Source organism: Eleutherodactylus coqui, chromosome 11 (assembly GCF_035609145.1).
Source record: "Eleutherodactylus coqui strain aEleCoq1 chromosome 11, aEleCoq1.hap1, whole genome shotgun sequence".
Lineage (NCBI taxonomy): Eukaryota > Metazoa > Chordata > Amphibia > Anura > Eleutherodactylidae > Eleutherodactylus > Eleutherodactylus coqui.
The window spans coordinates 94,326,071-94,346,785 of record NC_089847.1 but is presented as its reverse complement, the minus strand read 5'-3'; the positions used below and the strand labels follow the sequence as shown (position 1 = coordinate 94,346,785).

Here is a 20,715-nt window from a genome sequence, read left to right as displayed (position 1 = left end):
CCATGGTTCCGTCTAAATTCGCCGGCAGCTTGCTTTTTTAGACGCGCTTGCGCAGTCCGGTCTTCTCCATTCAGCACGAGCCGCTTCAGTGTGCTCCCCGCTACAGCTCTTCTGCGCATGCGCAGACGAGCTGTCACTGCTCGGGAGCGCGCTGAAGCGGCCATTCTGTACCTTCCTCTGTTAGAGGAAGGTGCAGAAACTGGAGCTGCCCAGCGGAGAAGCCCAGCCCAGCCCAGCCCAGCCCAGCCGCCCCGAGAAGCCTCCCAGGTAAGTGATGGGTCGGGGGGGGCGCTGCCGCTGCGCCGGGGGCGCTGTCGCTGCGCTGGGGGGGGGGCTGTCGCTGCGCCGGGGGAACTAGCGCTAGGCCAGGGGGGCTGTCGCTGCGATGGGGGGGCTGTCGCTAGGCCGGGGGGGGCTGCCGCTGCGCCGGGGGAACTAGCGCTAGGCCGGGGGGGCTGTCGCTGCGATGGGGGGGCTGTCGCTAGGCCGGGGGGGGCTGCCGCTGCGCCGGGGGAACTAGCGCTAGGCCGGGGGGGCTGTCGCTAGGCCGGGGGGGGCTGCCGCTGCGCCGGGGGAACTAGCGCTAGGCCGGGGGGGCTGTCGCTAGGCCGGGGGGGGCTGCCGCTGCGCCGGGGGAACTAGCGCTAGGCCGGGGGGGCTGTCGCTGCGATGGCGGGGCTGTCGCTAGGCCGGGGGGGGGCTGCCGCTGCGCCGGGGGAACTAGCGCTAGGCCGGGGGGGCTGTCGCTGCGATGGGGGGGCTGTCGCTAGGCCGGGGGGGGCTGCCGCTGCGCCGGGGGAACTAGCGCTAGGCCGGGGGGGCTGTCGCTGCGATGGGGGGGCTGTCGCTAGGCCGGGGGGGGCTGCCGCTGCGACGGGGGAACTAGCGCTAGGCCGGGGGGGCTGTCGCTAGGCCGGGGGGGGCTGCCGCTGCGCCGGGGGAACTAGCGCTAGGCCGGGGGGGGGCTGCCGCTGCGCCGGGGGAACTAGCGCTAGGCCGGGGGGGCTGTCGCTGCGATGGGGGGGCTGTCGCTAGGCCGGGGGGGGCTGCCGCTGCGCCGGGGGAACTAGCGCTAGGCCGGGGGGGGCTGTCGCTGCGATGGGGGGGCTGTCGCTAGGCCGGGGGGGGCTGTCGCTAGGCCGGGGGGGGGCTGCCGCTAGGCCGGGGGAACTAGCGCTGGGCTCCGGAACCTAGCGCTGGGCTCCGGGGCCTTCACCTGGGCTGAGGGTCTAGCGCTGGGGAGCCGGGGGCTAGCGCCGGTTACCTGCTGCCTGGCGGTGGGCGTCTGGTCGGCGGCTGCGGGGCGTCTGGTCGGCGGCTGCGGGGCGTCCGGTTGCCATGGAGACACCGCTGGCGGCGTCTCGGGAGCGCGCACGTCGGGCTGCAGCGAGCGACTGGGAAAGAGCCGGCGGCCATCTTGAGGAAACTTTTATAAGTTGCTGAAACGCTGGAACGGTAAGTACGAACCAGCTAGAAATGTCATTTACAGGGGGGCTTAGTAATGTATGTTTAATGGGGGGGACTGGGCAAAAAAAAAAATTAACTGCTTCCTCGAGACATCTCCTTTAAGTGGTTAGCTCTGTACAGCTTTAGGGAATATATTGGTGCTAAGCAAGCAATGATAAGTGATAATCACAGTAGTGGATCAAGGTATCCTACTCGGGAAGGCCGCATGATCTCTGGAATCAGAGACTCCGAGGTAGGTACAATTTTAGTAGATATAACATCAATGACATATTTTTTCATGCTTTTAGCTTTGTTAGTACAGTGATTGTTTGGTTTAACTGTGAGGCTTAGATAGTAAATGACGATCGACTCCTCTTTATCACAATAGGCACAAAGAAAACAATAGAAATGTAGAAATGCTTGTCTGCAGCTAGAACTGTTATATTCTGCAATATGGATATGTCCTTTTATGGAAAAATCTATAAACCTTCTTTCTCTCTGCAGATTCCTAAAATATAAGTTTCGTAAACTGAAGGATATGCGGAGTAGGGTTCACAGCGAGCAGGGGTCAGAGGACCATGTAACGGAAGCCTGGAGAGCCAATTACAGGCTTGGGGAAGTCCATATCTTCAGTCTGTTTGATGAGTTTCTAGAAATGGGTGAGTCTTGTATGTGTGTGTGTGTGTGTGTGTGTGTGTGTGTGTGTGTGTGTGTGTGTATGTATATATATATTACAATAGTAAATGTCCTCATCCTCTTCTTCAGCATTTTGTGACATGTGGTCTTGTATGTCTTGCTCAATAGTTATCCAATACAGTTTCACAACCATCTTTGTGGCTGCCTTCCCTCTTGCCCCAGTCCTTGCCTTCATTAACAATGTGCTGGAAATCCGTCTTGACGCCATCAAAATGACTCGTTTACAGCGCCGTCTAGTACCAAGAAAAGCCAATGACATAGGTGAGATTTCTTTATGTTGTCTCATGGCAGCTCTTTACTTTTAAGAGTGGCCAAATCAACATACTGTATCATAAAAATTTACAGCAGTTGCATTAGTTTTCGTTGAAGAATTACTCACTGTGGTCCATTATCATCTTCATTCTATTCTGTCGTGGCTCCTTTTTATTTCCTGATTAGCGGGCGGGCATTCTACCTGTCCCTGTATGAATGCTAGGCCAAGGGGAGCAGTGGTACTGACTACATGGGACATCAAAGTGCCATCTCCCTTCAGTATCAATATGAGTATTTTAGCATGTAATACTTTCTATTATACGTTATCATACAGGTATAGAATTAAAAAAAAGTATAATACAAAGTAGTACAGGCTATAATAAAGTATGGGCTGCACTCAGGGAAAGAAACACAGGTTCATGTAGCAGATACATGTATGATTGACAAGAAAATAGGCAAATGTTTCTGGAGACTTTCAGAAGAGGATATATGAATGATAACGTAAAAGTGATAATAGAAGAGTTTTCTTCATGACCTCCTTTGGGATCCCTATTGAAAAAAGCTACAGTTAACCTCTAGAGGCAAAAATTGGTTGATAGTAAGAAACAATATTGCATTAACTGTTTAGCAAATGTAGTTAATAACTTTAAGATTATTGTACCCTTAACGTTGTATAAAGGCCCCCATCTACATAAAAGAAAAACGGGCCAAACTCACCAATTCAGGCAGGACCACATGACTATTTATGTGTATGCGGACCTCACATGATGTCAGGGGAAGGAAGGATCGGACATGTTGAACTTTCCATGCCTGATCCTTTTGTTCCCACAAAACATAAGCAACTGCCACAGTGGTCTGGCAGCGGTTTTCTCTTTCCTCCCCATTAAGAACACATGCAAACTCAATAGGGGAGTCGAAGAATAGTTGTCATCTGAGCAAGCAATTGAAGGGAAATTTGGCACTTTAAAGAAGTATTGGGGTAATGGCTGTTTGCTTGTTTTTGCAGGAATCTGGTTGCAAGTTCTAGAAGCAGTGGGAGTTCTAGCCGTCATCACTAATGGTTTGGTCATTGCCATTACATCTGACTTCATCCCCAGGCTCATATATAAATATGCATATGGACCTTGTGCACAGGGGCAAGAAGATATAGAGTAAGACATAGTAAAGAAATGATGTCTCTAAATGGATTAAAAACTAAACATTTTATCTATCTATCTATCTATCTATCTGCTATCTATCTATCCATATATACACAGACTTCTGTTTTCGTCACCACTTTCCCATTTCTAAGTCCAAGGGCTCCTTCACAAGGGCAAGGGTGATATCGGGCGGTTAATCACAGTCCAATATCACCCTCACAATCCATGTGAAACCCCTGGATGCGTGGCATTTTCATCTGAAAACTGCCTTGCATCACTGGAGGTGCTGAAGGAATCCCCCGATGCGGCTGTCACAGCCGCGGCAGGGGATTGCAGAGTTCCCTTGCTTTGACTGAAATTGGTGCTGCCGCCGCCAGCCAAATTGAGAGCAATGGGTGATATCACGAAAAAATAGAACATGCTACAATTTTTTTTTTCCTGTATAGCATCGCAACTCGGTGCCATGCAGGAAAACATTGCTAATGTGAATTAACCCGATTAGCTGGTGCCTTTCTGGGTGCGATATACCTGGATATTTATCTAGTTGTATTGGGTTCCTGAGGAATTAGGAGCATCCGAAGAATCGTGTCAAGCCTTTTAATATTCCCAATGAGCTTATATAGTGAGCCATTTATCTTAATTCTGAACATTTTGTAGTATCTCTTTGTAGACCTACTTTAAATTTTTTATTGCGCTACCATTCTCATAGATGGTCTAAAATTTGATCTATGAGCTCTTTCTATTGACTGGACAAATGTATTCAAACAGATGGTTATAGCTTAAGAGCCAATGTACTGACCATAAAGTTTTTAGGGAGTAGTCTTTTTCTGTGAATGGGTATTTTTGGAGTAGCTACCTATTTTATAGTAGTGATGATGCGGGAATAGTATACAGTATAGACAATGTGGCGAACCCACTTTCCAGTATAATGCAGGACTACTGACAGTTATTCAAAACGAAGGAGCAGATCTTGGGATTTAATTACAATAGACAGGTCCACAATCCACACATCACTGAGAAAAGGAAGGTTTCAAGTTTTTTTATGACTTACCAGTAAGTGTTATTTTCTGGCACACCGCAGCGTTGGGTGTCTCGTAGAGATGAGCGAGTGTACTCGGAAAAGCACTACTCGCTCGAGTAATTTGCTTTATCCGAGTATCGCTGTGCTCGGGTCTGAAGATTCGGGTGCCGCTGCGGCTGACAGGTGAGTCGCAGCGGGGAGCAGGGGAGAGCGGGCGGGAGAGAGGGAGAGAAAGATCTTACCTCCGTTCCTCCCCGCTCTCCCCTGCAGCTCCCCGCTCCGTTCCGGCACCCGAATCTTCAGACCCGAGCACAGCGATACTCGGATAAAGCAAATTACTCGAGCGAGTAGTGCTTTCATGGTCCATGAGGTGCGTATGCATATACAACAAAGTTCAACAAATTTTCGATCCCACTTGTGAAGAAGCGACTGATTTTGAAACTAATGCCATAATTCATGTTGCACTCCAACAATGGATTCACACTTGGGAAACTCAAGCACACTAAATGATTTCTCCTTTCGTGTCGCCATTTTCGTATAACCTGTAAGCAACAAGAAGCAACGTTGCGATGTGGCAGAAAATGGACTATTAGAAAAAACTTTAAACCTTCCTCTTTTCAGCCAGGTGTGGATTGTGTAGCCGTCTTGTAGTTTGTAATTAAATCCACAAATCTGCTGCTTATTTTTGAATCGGGCTGCTTTCACACCTACGTTACGGCCCAGTTCATGGTTTCTGTCGGTCTGCTCCGTTTTTAGAGGAGACAAACTCACATAAAACTGAAAAAATGGGTCAGTTTTTTCCCCATTAATTTCAATGGGGTCTCAAAAAAATGGAAAATAAATAGAAAGGCTTCCACTCCATCAGATTTCCATTATTTTTGGACAGGAAGATAGTGCAGAAGCATTTCCGTTTGCTTTCCATTTTTTTTTAAAACCCATTGAAATTAATAGGAAAAAAAACCTGATCCGTTTAATTTCAGTTTCTCTCCTCCAGAAATGGAGTAGCGTGACGGAAACCCTGAACTGAGTCATAACGCAGGTGTAAAAGCAGCCTAACCCTGTATATGACGAGCACCAAGAGATATTGCTTTTTATCTGTCACAAGAAAAAACTATGAAAAACATGGTAAAATAATGTTTGCGCAGCACTAAAACCCCCTTATTTAAAGCTGGCTAATTACATGGAGTCTGTAAGCATCCTTCTTCAAGCCATAAGATGTCCATACAGTTGCAATGAATGCAGAAGAACATTTAAAGAGGGTGATGCCAATTTTGTCTGGTAATGATCTGTTTCTTTGCTCTCTTTTCAGCTGTCTCACAGGATACATTAACCAGAGCCTGTCAACATTTCGTACAGAAGACTTTGATAAGCGGACACAAGTGTCACGGACAATGTACCCAAACACCACGGAGTGCAGGTACAGACACCTATTAGGATAGACTAACTCTGTGTGGTGATATTGAAGGACGAAGACTTGACGTTCCTTGATATGTATACAAATGAGGGAAATTATCAAGCTAAAACTGGTGTAAAAAAAAAAAAAAAACTTTTTTTTTTGCAAGCCTCTTTTGCACAAAAACTGGGACTCTTTAAATTTACTCTACACTTTTAAAGTTTTTTAAGTTCACAACGTTGATGTCAACTGAGTGAAAATACATTAGGAAAGATTTACAAAGCAGTAGTCGGATTACACCTATCTCAGTATTTTTGAAAACTGGTTAGCAGGCATTATAAAATGTACCAAAATTATTAAAAATAGTTCTGCTTCATGGCATGAAAATTGGGAAGGTTTAAAGGGAGCATGCCATGTATTTTATAATGTGTTGACTGAAGGCAGGATAAAGTAGTGACAAGTGCTGATTCCAACGGTCTGTCACTTATGGGGTAATGTGCGTTGGGTTTTAAGAACTTACAGCTAGTTTCTGCAGCATGAGATGAGTCCAGTTTATTCATGATGACCTTGTAGCCCCACCAATACAGCCTGATTGGCGCTTTTCTAAGTATGCAGTGTAATAGCTAGAAGACTATCAGTCAGGGTGGATTGGTGAGACTAGCAGCACCTCATGAATAAACTGGACTCCAGTCTTGCTGAGAGCCACATAAACCTATTGAAACGAGCTGTAAGTTCTTAAAAACAACTGTACATTACCCCCTAAGTAACAGACCACTGAAATCTGCATGTTTGTCACTACATTATGCTTCCATCAGTGAGGACAGGTTCCCTTTAACTAAAGCATGATAGGATGCAGATGGCAAACAGTGCAAATGTATCAAACTAGTATGTCACAAAAAATTTGGCACAACTCACTAGGCATGTTAGACATCTCAGAGCTGCTCTGAGCAATCACTGCATTAGGAACAGCGGGTGTGTGACTTCTTGTGATCAGTAATTCGGTACCACCTGATGGCCGTGCCACAATCTTGTGGTGCAAGTATTTCTGAAACAGTCAAAATTGTTCGCTGTTCCCAAACCAGGGTATCAAGAATGTACCTTGACTAGTTGAATCATGGACAGACGTGGTTGATCATAGAAGCATGTGTCACAGGGCATGGCTGATATCTCAGCAGTGACATGCCATAGTGAGCAAACTGACTAGCCTTACAAGGGAAAGTTGACCAAATCTCCACAATGGCCAGGAGGTACACCTTGCATCAACTGAGGTTCAGTAGCCGAAGACCAACGAGGATACCCCTAATGACCACGTGTCATCCCCAACAACACCTTGCATGGGCCTAGAAAAGCACATCAATGGACCTTGGACACATGGCAGAAGGTCATCTTAGGTAACAAGTCCCATTTCCTGCTGAACCATATGGATGGCTGGGTCTGCATTTGTTGCGAGTTCAACAGGGTGATGGTGGCAGTTTCATGGTCTAGGGAGCGTTTTTGTGGCAGGGCCTAGGTCTGCTAGTCATCATACTACAAACTTTGAATCGTGCATGCTACAGGGATGTGTTTGCTGTCCATCTTCACTCACATCTTCAGGAAGTCTTTCCCGACCATAGTGCCATCTATCAACAGAACAATGTTCTGTATCATCGAGCTTAAATCACTAGGGAGTGGTTAGCGGAAGATAATGTCTTCTCCACAATGCCTTGGCCCTCAAACTCACCGGACTGTGACCCCAATTGAATAGGTTTGGTATAAGCTGGACCTAGACTATAAGGACTATGAGATCCACTGCCACTTTTCTATAAAGTGTGCACTAACTGATGGAGCTGCTGCAGCGGGCATGGGTCGAGTTCAGTGCGAAGGATGTTCGCCACCTTGTGGAATCTGTTCCCTAATGTCAAAGCTGTGATCGCCAAAAAACTTGGACCAAACCAATATTGAGTGTCTACACCATTATCGTCTATATTCCTTCAGTGTATACACCAATATTCGGGAAGATGTTGTGAGCAAAATTCAAAGCCTTACTGTCCCTCTCCTTGCGCCAGGATTTCAACACTCCACAAGAAAAGTGGCATGTGAATAGCCAGCGGAAAAAAACATCTCCGATATCAATTTCTTTCTAGATGCTGATCTTTATCAGTAGAGATAAGCATCGGGAAGGTGTTTTCATCTGGCGGGACTGATGAGGTGCCTTCATCTGGCGGGAATGACTACTCCTGCAGTACAGACTCCTGGCTTTGTAAGGGACTTGCTTGCCCTTCCCCTTTTCCGGAGACTCCCACTTAATCCACGGATGTGGAAAAATAATGTAATGCTCATGTGACAGCCGAGAGAAATGCAGGAAAATGACTATGCTCTTGAGCCGAAGACCTAAGTAGACCATAGACATAAGCATTGACCTGAGTATGTAAGAGAATTGTCATATTGGACTGTAGCAGCCCTTTTAATACACCTAGTACTTCCCTGGTGCCTGCTACACAATTGTTGTTTCATATACCCATTATTTTTCCTTCTTTTTTCAGATATCGTGATTACCGAAATTCTGACTACAGTTTCTCTGTGCAATTCTGGCACATCTTTGCTGCCCGGCTAGCCTTTGTCATCATATTTGAGGTGAGCAGTATAAATAGTGTGAAGTTTTTATGGATGTTATACCCAATCTACAGTGATTTTTGACTACACATTCAATAGCCTTATAAACCTATACATATATTATATTATGCCTGACTCTCTTGTTTGACCATTAAAGTAGATACACTGATGGTTAACATAATTTATAATCGTGTGAAAGGGTACATGTAGCGGAGTGTTACATGTGAGTTCTGTCATAGATTTCATGGTCTGTATTGCGAAGGGTGAAAGCAGCAATGAAAATCCACAAAAACAAATGGCATGCTGCAGATTTGAAAATCCACACTACAGGTTAATTTACATGTGGAAAATATCCACACCATGTAAATGATATTTAAAAAAATATTATCTAGTTTACTGGTAATATATTACGCTGCAGGTGTTATATCTGTGCAGAAAATGCAAACCCAATACGTTATATATATATATATACACGTCATCCTATTGTATGGATATGCTTTTCATGTTTTAAAGGAGATGTCCCGAGGCAGCAAGTGGGTCTATACACTTCTGTATGGCCATAATAATGCACTTTGTAATGTACATTGTGCATTAATTATGAGCCATACAGAAGTTATAAAAAGTTTTATACTTACCTGCTCCGTTGCTAGCGTCCTCGTCTCCATGGAGCCGACTAATTTTTGGCCTCCGATGGCCAAATTAGCCGCGCTTGCGCAGTCCGGGTCTTCTGCAGTCTTCTATGGGGCTCCGTGTAGCTCCGTGTAGCTCCGCCCCGTCACGTGCCGATTCCAGCCAATCAGGAGGCTGGAATCGGCAGTGGACCGCACAGAAGAGCTGCGGTCCACGGAGGAAGAGGCCATCTTCAGCGGTGAGTAGAGAAGTCACCGGAGCGCGGGGATTAAGGTAAGCGCTCCGGTGAGCTTTCTTTACCTCCCTGCATCGGGGTTGTCTCGCGCCGAACGGGGGGGGGGTTGAAAAAAAAAAAAACCCGTTTCGGCGCGGGACAACCCCTTTAACTCTTTAAAAATCCCTAAAAAAGGTATTCCCATCTCAGAAATGTATTGCATATTTACAGAATATGTCATACAACTCTGATAGATGCAGGGCCTAGTGCTAAAACCCACAACTGTCTCAAGAAATGATTACCCACAACCCCATCCCAATTTCACAGCTGTTTCTGTAATTCCCATTCACGTCTGTAGGAATAATGGAAACAGCATAAGGGCTTAGTCACATGGGCGCATCGGCGCCCGTGTGACTGAGCCCTTACTGCAAGAAGAAGACTGCCGTACTTCAGGACGGAGGACTCCCCGCAGTGCCGAAGAAAGAACACATGACCGGCAATGAAGCTGGTCGCATGTTCTTTCTTCTGGCGTTGCAGAGAGACGTCCGTCCTGAAGTGCGGCCGTCTTCTTCCTGCATTACCACGGGCGCCAATGTGCCCGTGTGACTAAGCCCTAAAACAACCCATTCAGCTGTCTCTTTACTCCTGGCCAAACCAGGCCGCTGTATACAGAAGGGTATTCCTATAACGGCTTTGATTGGCCAAGCTGGAAATACGTCTTTAAGGTATTTTTCGTCTTTTGTTTTTATGTTACCTAATTTTGCATTATACAACCTTATGCTGTCTTTACTTTATCTGTTTAAGCACGTGGCTGTATGCATAAAGTTTATTGCCTCCTGGTTTGTACCAGACATCCCTCAATCGGTGAAGAATTCCAGCCTAGAGAAGAAACACAAAGATCTTCTGGATCAGCTTGGGTAATTTCCCTGACGGTCAATCATATTCTACACTACTACACATTACAAATGGCTGTCACATTTACCAGGATGTCCCGGGCCAATAATACATGCAATTCCCATAACACCTAATTTTTATGGCCTCTTTTTATTGTGACCTAGACCTTCACTAGTAGGGTCTGATTAAAGTTGGTGAAAGAAACCATTGCACCTCTGCGTTCCAGAGTGCAACTTGCCACCTACCCCAACCTCTCTACATTTAGGAAGAGTGCTTGAGTATAAGCATGGCCCTCTCCGCTGAAACATATGGGAGATAGCTGTTCAATGACATCTTATAGAGACTTCGGAAAAGAGAGCCTGTGCACCTCTTCTCTGCTGGACAAGACCATCGGCCATCTATCAGAGAAGTGGTGGAGGCACTCTGGGTTCCCATGGTGGTGCCCCCCATATAATCCCCTTAAAGCCGTAACGAATACTTTGCTCAAATCACACAAACAAGCACTATTCCCTTACAATCAACTTATTCCAATGGGAAAAACCTTCAAGGTTCGTCTACACAAGGTAAATGATTGACATTGTCCAAACAATGGTTCACAATCATTGCCCAGTGTAAACATGTCCAACAATCACACATTAATGCCTTAATTTGTTGTTTATCACATCTTTGATGTGAGGGGGGAGAGGGAACATACAATCACATTTGACACATATATAGGGAATGCAAGCAAGATTGACTCGCTATATTGTTGATTGGCAGTCATTACAGGCCATTTATTTGCATGTGCAAAGAAACCCTCGGGCCTCCCTCAGCCAGGTGTTTTTTTACAGCGTTTAGCGCTCCCTTTTCAGCACGCTGTACAACACTCCTATTCATTTTAATAGGACTGTTCACACAAGCGTCCAAACACAGCATCTTGAACGCTGTGCTTTGACAGTGAGGCATATCCTATATTTGGTCGTTTTCAGCCCTACATCACCCATTGAAATGAATGGGCTGCTGAAAATGCTGCACAACTTGGTGCCACCTTTTGGGCAGTGCTAAGCACAGGGCTACCTGCACTACCAAAAAAAAAAAAATGATATTTGCCTAGCTGCCACCGTCGGGTCCCTGGCGCTGCTTTTACGGGGCTTAGGGCACTTGACAGAGGATCTTTTGCTAGAGGTTTGAAGACCCCGCCTCCAGCAAGAGATTGCTCTGATTGGCTAATCCAGTGCCAATCACAGCCAGCGCTGGTTGCACCAATCACAGCCATTCGATAAATGAATGGCTCGCGGCTCAGGCAATCTCTTGCTGGAGGCGTGGTCTTGAAACCCTGTTACCAGCAAGAGATGCTCTGCAGGCAATATATAGCCTTTGTGAGGGGCACTAACTCTCCCCTACTCCATCCTACAGGGAGATGCCAGAGGAAGCTGATGAGTTATCCCATGACAGCTCTCCCTACCCTTACAGAAACCTACTAGTGGACCTCAGGTAATATTCTATCACCGACATGCCGTCGTTTTACACACCGCTATAAATGGACCCCCAAATACTTTTTTGCTTATTTACTGTACTTCACAATAGCATTACTCAAAGATTCCAGAATTATTAGGGGTTTTAAACTGTCCCTGTTCTTTTTGTAGTATGATAGAGCGTTCAACAGAAGTCTAATGAAAGCGCTTGGATGTTGAAAATACCCAGTGACCTGAAGATGCCCAGATCCGGTGTAATACAGCAGAAAACCTAATCTATTGTTTTGTGATTGTAAATATTTTTTTAATAAAAATATTTTTTAGAAAATAAAAAGCGATATTGTCTATTATGTCTATTGAGAATAAACTAGAAAATCTTTATTTGGGTACTAAACCCGCATAAGCCCTCACCTACATAAACCTCCTGCATCTAGCAGGTTTGCCCATGGTTTCCTATCAATTGCATTCAACAGAATCTGTAATCATTGCCAGGCTACTCATGATCTGTTGACAACCATTGTAAATACAGTAAGCGAGAACATTTGTTATGGGGCTTAGCGACTAGGGATCACTTCAAGATGGACAGGGTAGTTGAAAATTGAATGAAGTTCGTTTGGCAAAGACCCAAGGGAACAAAAAAAGGTCACATGGGACAGTATGGAGGGGAAAATAATAAGCTTTTCATATTTGGGGCTCATCCGCCCTTTCCATGTCTTGCTATGAGGTCCCCTGCTTACTAGTTATGCCCGTGTATCCAGGCAGCCCATGGAGAAGTCTTTCACTTTCTTAACCATCAGTAGAATCCCCATAGTTTTTATACTAAATGTCTTGACAACCATGGGGCAAGAGCATTCCTAAATATTCCATTTGGGTAACAAAGGCCCTCACATGATGATGGTGGAAGCCGTGCTCTAAATGCGGATAATCTGGTAGACAGACTGGATTTTACAGACAGAAGAGTTCCTTATTACACCCATAGATAGCAGATTTGTCGTGTTGGACATCCTCAGTGCAAAAGTAGCATTAATCTTCATGGGTATACCAAGGGGCAGGGGAAGAGGTTGTTTACCTTTGGTAATTACATGGTCAAACTATTCTTCTTAAGACTTTCATTGTGCCACCCCCAAAAAAGCTATGTTATATTATCCAACCAAACTGCACAGAATTCTACCCTGGTTTATCGAGAGAAGCTTTGTCATCCCTGCAGCTTAAAGTGGTATCCAGGCTTTAATCAATATCTAATTGGAGAGATTCCACCACCTGGGACCCCCACCAATCAGCTGATTGAAGGGGCTACGTTGGTAATGCGAGCGCTACAGCCTCCTTCAATGTTTTACATCTGAGTACGATCTTGGGAATGTTCAGAATGTTGTATTTCTTATAGCCACCGTTCTGAGTACTGCAGGCTTTAGCCTTTGAATTAATGAGACAAGCCTGCAGCACTCAAAATGGCCACTATAAAAAATACGACATTCTGTATATACACAGGTATAATGAAAACAAAGGTTTGGTACCGAGGTTCGCAAGCTCGCTATTACATCATGTATTTTTTGTCACTCATTAAAAGGTATCATATCTACAAGATTACGTGGTTTCTCTTGCTGGGAACAATCACATTTTTTATATACACCGGATCGCACCCAGATGTCAACATTGAAGAGTCTGCAGCATTTGCATCAGCACTCCTGCCAGCTGATCGGCGGGATCCGAGTGGTGGATCCCAACTGATCAGATATTGATGGCCTATCCTGAAGATAGACCATTCATTTGTAGAGCCTGGATAACCCTTTTAGGCTAGTCATACACAGAAGTTAAAAACGGTCTAACCCTGGTAAGGGCTAATAATCTTACATACTTGGAGGCCTCCGAACATGCCACAAAATATGATGTACCACTTATTTAGCAGACGATATGAAAAAATACAAAAAATTCTAGCTATTAGTCCATTGTATGCCTTCATTCACCAGCCCATTCACCAGTGACTGACAGCTGTGGATGTGTACTGGTAGATTCGCTATGGCTAAATGTAGGGGAACACTTGATCATCACACCTATATGAGCTTACCGAACATCCTAATAATTATAATTTTCTATAGGATCAACTAGTTCTGTAGCACTTTACAGATTAGAGGGTGAAAAGACAAAATCAAACATTGCACGTAGAATTAAACTAATAAACAATAGAGGATGAGGACTCTGACTGCAAGAGCTTAAAATCCATGTATCCCAACCATTCCGGATTCAGTGCTGTACCCGGAGGTCTGCAGGCGCACAGGGGTGAAACCAGGAGTGAGGAGGGAAGCTGTTCTCTGTGCTGCGCTATCAAGTCCTAGGAATGTGATCACATCATGCTGCCTTTACTGTACATGAGAGCAGTTAGTGGAGCAGGGTCACTATAAATGGGTAAAGCTGCAGTGGAGACATTATAACTTAGAGGGGCACAGAGGTGGCACTGTAAGAGGGTTCACTGTAACTGTGTGGAGACACAGAGGGGGCACTATTTCTTTGTGGGTCCACATAGGGGGCACTGTTATAATGGGGGGTTGCAGCAGGATTATGAGAGTGTGCAGAGATGAGTAGTGGCTGGAGGAACAAGTTTTCATGGGATTCTAGACCCAAAAAGAAGAAAAGCAAAAACAGACATTGCCAATCAGAGAAGATGTCACCTGTGGTCAGTGGAGGTAACTGCACTCTAATTAATATCACTGTGTACAGCAGGTATCTATTAGAGGCATACTACCGTGTTTCCCTGAAAATAAGGCACCCCCTGAAAATAAGGCACCCCCTAAATATGCAGAAGTCCCAAATGTAAGGCACCCCCCAATAGTAAGGCATAGTAAAGTGTTCAGGCAAGTCAAGAGGCCTGTCCAATGCTGCCATCCCCGTTGTCTCCTACCTCCAGATGTATAGGTAGATCTGCAGACAGTCTGCTGCTATCCTGTCCCTGCTGTGCTGTACGAGTGTGCTATTGTGAGCTCCCCTTGCTGGCTGGAAAAGTCCATACTGTACGTTCTGTTCCTGCTGTACATGTCTGCTGTGATGAGCTCCCCCTGGTGGCCGGAAGCTGCAATACCATCCCTGCTTACAAGTGGTACAGGAACTTCTGTCTGCACCCTGTGTGTGATTCTTAAGGCTGGGTTCTGACAGAGCGTATTTCCACCGTCAATCTCGCAGTTTGGCCACAGCGATAAACAGTGAGATTTCCGCCGGGAAAGCGCTGCTTCAAAACCCTTGTTTTGAAGCGACCTGGCTGCACGCTTTTCCGTTTCTGTGGCCGGTGAATCCGCACCACAACACCGGCTTCTCCCAGCTTTGTCCTGACAGATTTGCTGTCCCATGTGGACAAGATTTCTGAGAAATTTCGTCCACAAAGCTGGCCAATTGAGGGATTAGCGTCCACAGACGGATTTACCGCGGCAAAATAAGACACCCCCTGAAAATAAGACGCGCATATTTGGGAGAAAAAATTAATATAAGATGCGTCTTATTTTCGGGGAAACAGGGTAGTACTGTAAGGGAATTGGGTCACTGGGGGGCACTATTACTGTGAGGGGGTTACTAAAGGGCACTATTACTGGGAGGGGGGTCACTGAAGGGCTCTATTAATGTGAGGCAAAACAAAGGACATGGTTAGCAGTAAAACGCAGTGGCCTAGTGTAGCAAAATTTGCCATAATGTTCTTTATGCGCCTCCAAAATGTGTCAGTTTTTCCATTGTTCAACACTTTGATAATCTATGAGGAAATTGGGGTGACATGAGGTAAAAGTGCTTGTTCTGCACAATGGTCCAGTCTTCTACACAATGAGCTACTATACATAAAATAGCGTTACATTCTACACCAACATCATGGGTGCCGATATGGAGTTGGTTCCCCCTTTGTGGTTATAACAACCTCCACTCTTCTGCATTTGCTTTCCACAAGATTTTGGAGTGTGTGTGGGAATTTGTTCCCATTCATGCAAAAGAGCATTTTTGAGGTCAGGCCCGGAGGTTGGATGAGGTCTGGCTCACAATTGGCATTCCGGTTCCTACCAGAAGTGTTGAATAGGAATGAGGTCAGAACTCTGAACAATCACCTTAGTTCCTCCACACCAACCATGTCATTATGGACCTCCTTTGTGGCACAGCAGCGGAATAAGCTACTTTCAAAACCTGCGGGACTTCTGCTGCGGAAATCTCACAGACTTTCCGTTCGGTCCTGCTGCGAACAAGGATGGATTTTTATACTCGCCTGCTCCGCGGTGTCCCCTGGTGGAGACTACATGTGGTCTGAAAATCTGACTCCCTTCTATTCGTTGTGTGCACACTCTTCCGTAGAAGAGCGCCCGAACAGCAGTCTGAACAGAGTCAGATTTTCAGACTGTGCGCTGACCTCACAGGGGGTGCTGTGGGAACCGGGGAGCGGATGAGAATATAAAATACATCCCCCGGATCCCTGTCGCCTCCACAAACTGCACCAGAACTTAGTTTAAACTGATTGCCATACGCCAGGACACGGTGGCCCAATTCAAAAAAGTCCAGGACCCTTGGATCTAACTTCTAGCACAGAACGCCCAATAGTTGGAGAACACCCGCTTTCTATATAAAAGCCAGCTAGGCGTATGATACTTTCACCTTAACGGTACAGAACGTACATTTACATCCTGGAAGTTCGGGGTTTGTATGGAGGGAGATCAGAGGTCGATCCCGCTCCATACAATGCGGGTGCAGCAACAGCTCTGGTAAGCACTCCCGCTGATCGGAGCTGTTCACAACTAAAATGACGCCGTCAATTCTAACAGCAGCATTTAAATGCCAATATTGATTTTCGGGGATCCCACCCTACCCCCCGTAATGAGATCTTGGGTTGCTGTCAAATTGCCGTGCCAGCCAGGGGCCTTCTTGAGGGCCCCAGGGCTGCCATTGCAGATTGCCTATCAAGCTATGCATGTAGTGTGGCTGGATAGTTTGCCTGTCAGATCGAGGTATAATGTAATGCTATGGTATTACATCATACTGCAAGAGTGATCAAACCATCGCAGATTCCTGTTCTATACAGGGGCTAAAAAATGTAGATTAGTTTTAAAAAAATGTTAATAAAAAGGTAATTAAAAAAAAACCTTTTGCCATATTGATAATAAAATAATCTAAATAATAAAAAAATAAAAACACATTGGTATCATTGCATCCAATCTATCAAAGTAAGGGTGAATGCAGACGGCCGGGTAGGATCCCGATGGATGTGACCTGTGCCCCTGCAGTGACCTGCGGCTCACCTGCTCTGGTGTCTTCTCTCTGCTCTGCCATGTGCTGACACATGCGCAAAGCAGAGCTGGCACGTCAGCGGTGACGTTTCTGTGTGGGCCTCTGTGAGGCTCGCACAGAAATAGGACATGCCGCGATTTGTTTACCGCGCGAGTTTTCACACAGTCAAATTGTGGCTGTCTGCATAGGATTGCATAAACCAATGCAATCCTATGGCAGCGGGCACGGGCGGAAATTCTATGGGAAAGCTCGCCGCAGAATTTCCACCGTTTGCACTCACCCATACGCATTATTTACCCTACACGGTGAGTGTGGGGCACTTGCAGCAGGTTTGTTGCCAACACGTGTTATACCCCCGTGTGTTGTATTCAGGGAGCACCATAGTTGGGTAGTTTTTGCTCTGTTTTAAGGGTCTCTACAGGGGTTAACCCACATATATAATGCTTGGGCACCTTCCAGTCCTCACAGGGTTAAGGGCTCATTCACACGGCGTGTATTATGCAGTGTTTTACTGCTGGATGAGCTGGCGGCGAGCATGCTATCGCTGCATAATGCGCAGTGTGATGAGTTTCTTTTTTTTTAAATTCCCTGCTCTGTCTGATGGCTTAAACAGATGGGCGCATGCGATAATACGTTCGCCGCTACGGAGTGTATTGGTGAAAATCATGGCCATATAACGGGCCAAAACGAAATCACTGATTTCAATTGATTTTAGTGGTTTCACTTTCACTAGCGGGATTCTCGCCCGTTAATTGTACTGTGGGGAAAGGATCGGACTTGCCCTATCAACTGCCTGCGGGGAGGATCGGGCAGCACCAATCTTCCCACTATTTTTTCAAACTCCTGCACTATGGTGCAGAATTTGAACAGCTGGCGAGGGGAAAAAAAACATGTTCATGTGCAACTATGATCAGTACTGGCAAGCGTAGTTGCACGTCTGAAACCGCCCTACGTATGCTTTGCTTTATGTCTTGGAGTGTATTATCAGTCCTCCTGGGGTCAGGCCGGCTCATACAGGCATGCGGTAAGACGCTGTGTGTAGAATGCAGCGTTCTACTGCTGTGTGAGCCGATGGGTCGCTGTGTATGTCAGCGATTTTTGACTGCGCATGACCCTGCATCTCACACACGCTGTCATCCGCAGTCCTTGTTTCTTTTCAATTTCCGGCTGTCACTTAGCGATGTTGTGTATAAACACCTAACATACGCAGTGTAATTGCACATGTATGGGTTCATGTCTACGGTCTCCCCGCAGAATTTTATGGGCATTTGTAGAGGCGTTGTATAGGCAGCGAGCGTACTGCATATGACCCTGTATCTCACGTACATGGCCATGCGCAATGTGATTCCGTCTTTTTTTCCTAATTCTCGGCTCTGTTTCATAGCGTAGATATAATCATGTATTGCATATCAACAGCGTTTGCATACGCTGCCCATATAAAAGCACAGGGCTCGCGCTGCATAGTACACCGAGAAATACAGCATGCTGGGATCCATTTCTCATGCGTGTCTACACACACGTGCATGGATCAATGAGATTCCATTGACTCCATTCACTGAGTATCACGTGGTGGTACATCGCACGCGTAATACATGGTGAAAAAACACACATAGGGAACAAAAGGTCTCTACCACAGTCTAATACACTGTAAGATAGAACATGCTGCGTTAGTTTTTGCGCACATATTATACACGCTTTATATACGCTCATGCGATCCCGGCAATAATCTAGAGGGCTTAAAGAAGAATGCACCAAAAACTGCAGGGCTGATACACATAGGCGTATGCAGTCAGTGAATACACAGCGTTTTCACGAAGTCAGTCACTTAGTATTCACTTAGTTTTTGGCCTCGCTCGCGTTTTCATTGCGCATGTATTAACAGCGTTTTTCACATGTGCAAAAATAGAAATCAATGGACTTCCTTTTTTTTTTTATTTGTAACTACACAGTGAAGAGGTGTGCACCATGTGTATTCACTGTGTTTTTACGTAATCCCATTAACTTCAATGGGTTATTTCAGTACGCAATACGGACCAAATAGGACATGATGTATGTAAATATTTACATATGTGGAAAATGAAAAAATGCAGGTCTGAATACTCAAATGCAAATCAATGGGAATTTAGAACTCCGGATTACTCGCATAATACAAAAACCATGGCAGAAAGATGCGGATTTTGCAGCGAATTCCATCATGTGACCATACCTCAGGGTCGTATTTGCTGTGGAATTTCTGTGCTACTGTAAATGCTGGGGATTTTCATTGACAAAATCTGGTCTGAGTGAACATGGCCTTACAGCGAAAATCACCAGAACAACAGACACTTGATGGACCTTTTTTATAAGGGCTTCTTCCCACGACCGTGTTTGCACGCACAGAACACAGAGAATAGAACCCATTGATTTCAATGAGTTTCTTGTCATGAATGTCTTTTGCATGCCTAATTCCCACACGAGGGAATAAAGCAGAACCTGTTCTATCTTTCTGCGTTTTGCGAATTAAAGGCCCCCATAGAAGTCTATGGGAGGTGCTCAAATACACAAGGGAGACTGTGAAACACTGCGCAAAACATGGGGAAAAGAACACATCTGAACCTCATTAGACTTTTAATCCACGGAAAGGGAATGTCTGAACTGAACAAGAATGCAGAAAAAGTAAAGTACCGTGCACAGGCACACGAACAAATTGACCTCATCAACCTTGTTCATGTGCAAATATGTTGCGCTGCGGTGAGCCTTTTCCTGCAAATGGTTGACTGAATAAGCCCTAAGTTGATGGGACCCATCAGGATTCTGTGTAACCATTTGGAAACAGATCCGTCACACTGGCCATACAGGGGTATGAGGCAAAAAAAAGGGTACCCCGCGCTGTTTGCAGACTAGGTTCAATAATAGTGTATATATAGTCTATAGGAATAGATTAACTGTTCTGGTGTCTCGTCACAAACACACTGTCTCTGTTCATTAGAGACACACCTAATAAAGTTGTTCAGTTAGATGGAACGCTTATAGTGTTCCAACCTTCGGTCACGTGTTGTATCCACGTAGGAGCGGGAGATTCAATCCCCCTCCCCTAGAATAATGACACAATGTGCCGGACGGGCACCGCTGATGGACGCCACAATAGTAAGTAATTTTGAAAAGTATATATACCTGCATATTTGTAATGCATATGTTGCTTTTAGAAAGGCATATGATGATTGCCGAAACGCGTTGCAATAAATGTATCCTTGAATTATCTATGGAGTATTACTCTGCAAACACTATTATTGAGCCTAGCCTGCAAAGAGCATGGGGTACACTTTTTTGCCTCTTACCCCTGTATAGCTGTCAGCTCCTGGTTATGCACGTCAGCTGTTTGTAACTCCCGGACATCTCTTCTGGAAACGGGATTGTGACTAAAAGATCTAATACTCGACAACTTGGACTACGGGTGCAGGTGGAAACCCCTGGCAGGTTAACCCGCCAAGCACCGGGTGAATTTCTCTTCTCTTTCCTGTATTGTGAGTTTTTGATTGTACAAGGCGCAGTTCTGATCTACATTGTGTCACACTGGCCATGACTCTAAAACACAAATCTTTTTAAATTCTGTCAAAATCCAAATTTACGACTCATTCTTACGGCAAAGAGGAAAATGGAAACCTGGAAAGGGCCCATCCACCACCACCTCCACCGCCACAAAGACCGCTGACTCTGCCACTCTTCTAACCTCGTTATAGTAGAGCCGGACAATCCTACCT

The 20,715-nt window shown here is 45.7% G+C and overlaps 1 protein-coding gene across 2 annotated transcripts in view; it reads left to right on the top strand.

The window, feature by feature from the left end:
• The window catches only part of ANO9 (anoctamin 9), a 69,055-nt gene extending 56,996 nt beyond the window's left edge, over nt 1–12,059 (top strand). Inside the window, exons 18-25 of one of the 2 annotated variants that reach the window (XM_066583074.1) lie at nt 1,951–2,105; nt 2,251–2,403; nt 3,401–3,545; nt 5,864–5,971; nt 8,470–8,560; nt 10,188–10,300; nt 11,673–11,750; nt 11,903–12,059. In XM_066583074.1, coding sequence (XP_066439171.1) covers nt 1,951–2,105; nt 2,251–2,403; nt 3,401–3,545; nt 5,864–5,971; nt 8,470–8,560; nt 10,188–10,300; nt 11,673–11,750; nt 11,903–11,930 — 871 coding nt within the window. In that variant the 3' untranslated portion in view covers nt 11,931–12,059. The remainder of the gene's footprint in view (nt 1–1,950; nt 2,106–2,250; nt 2,404–3,400; nt 3,546–5,863; nt 5,972–8,469; nt 8,561–10,187; nt 10,301–11,672; nt 11,751–11,902) is intronic. The other variant, XM_066583075.1, reaches the window with a different exon arrangement.
• Nucleotides 12,060–20,715: the final 8,656 nt, after the last annotated feature.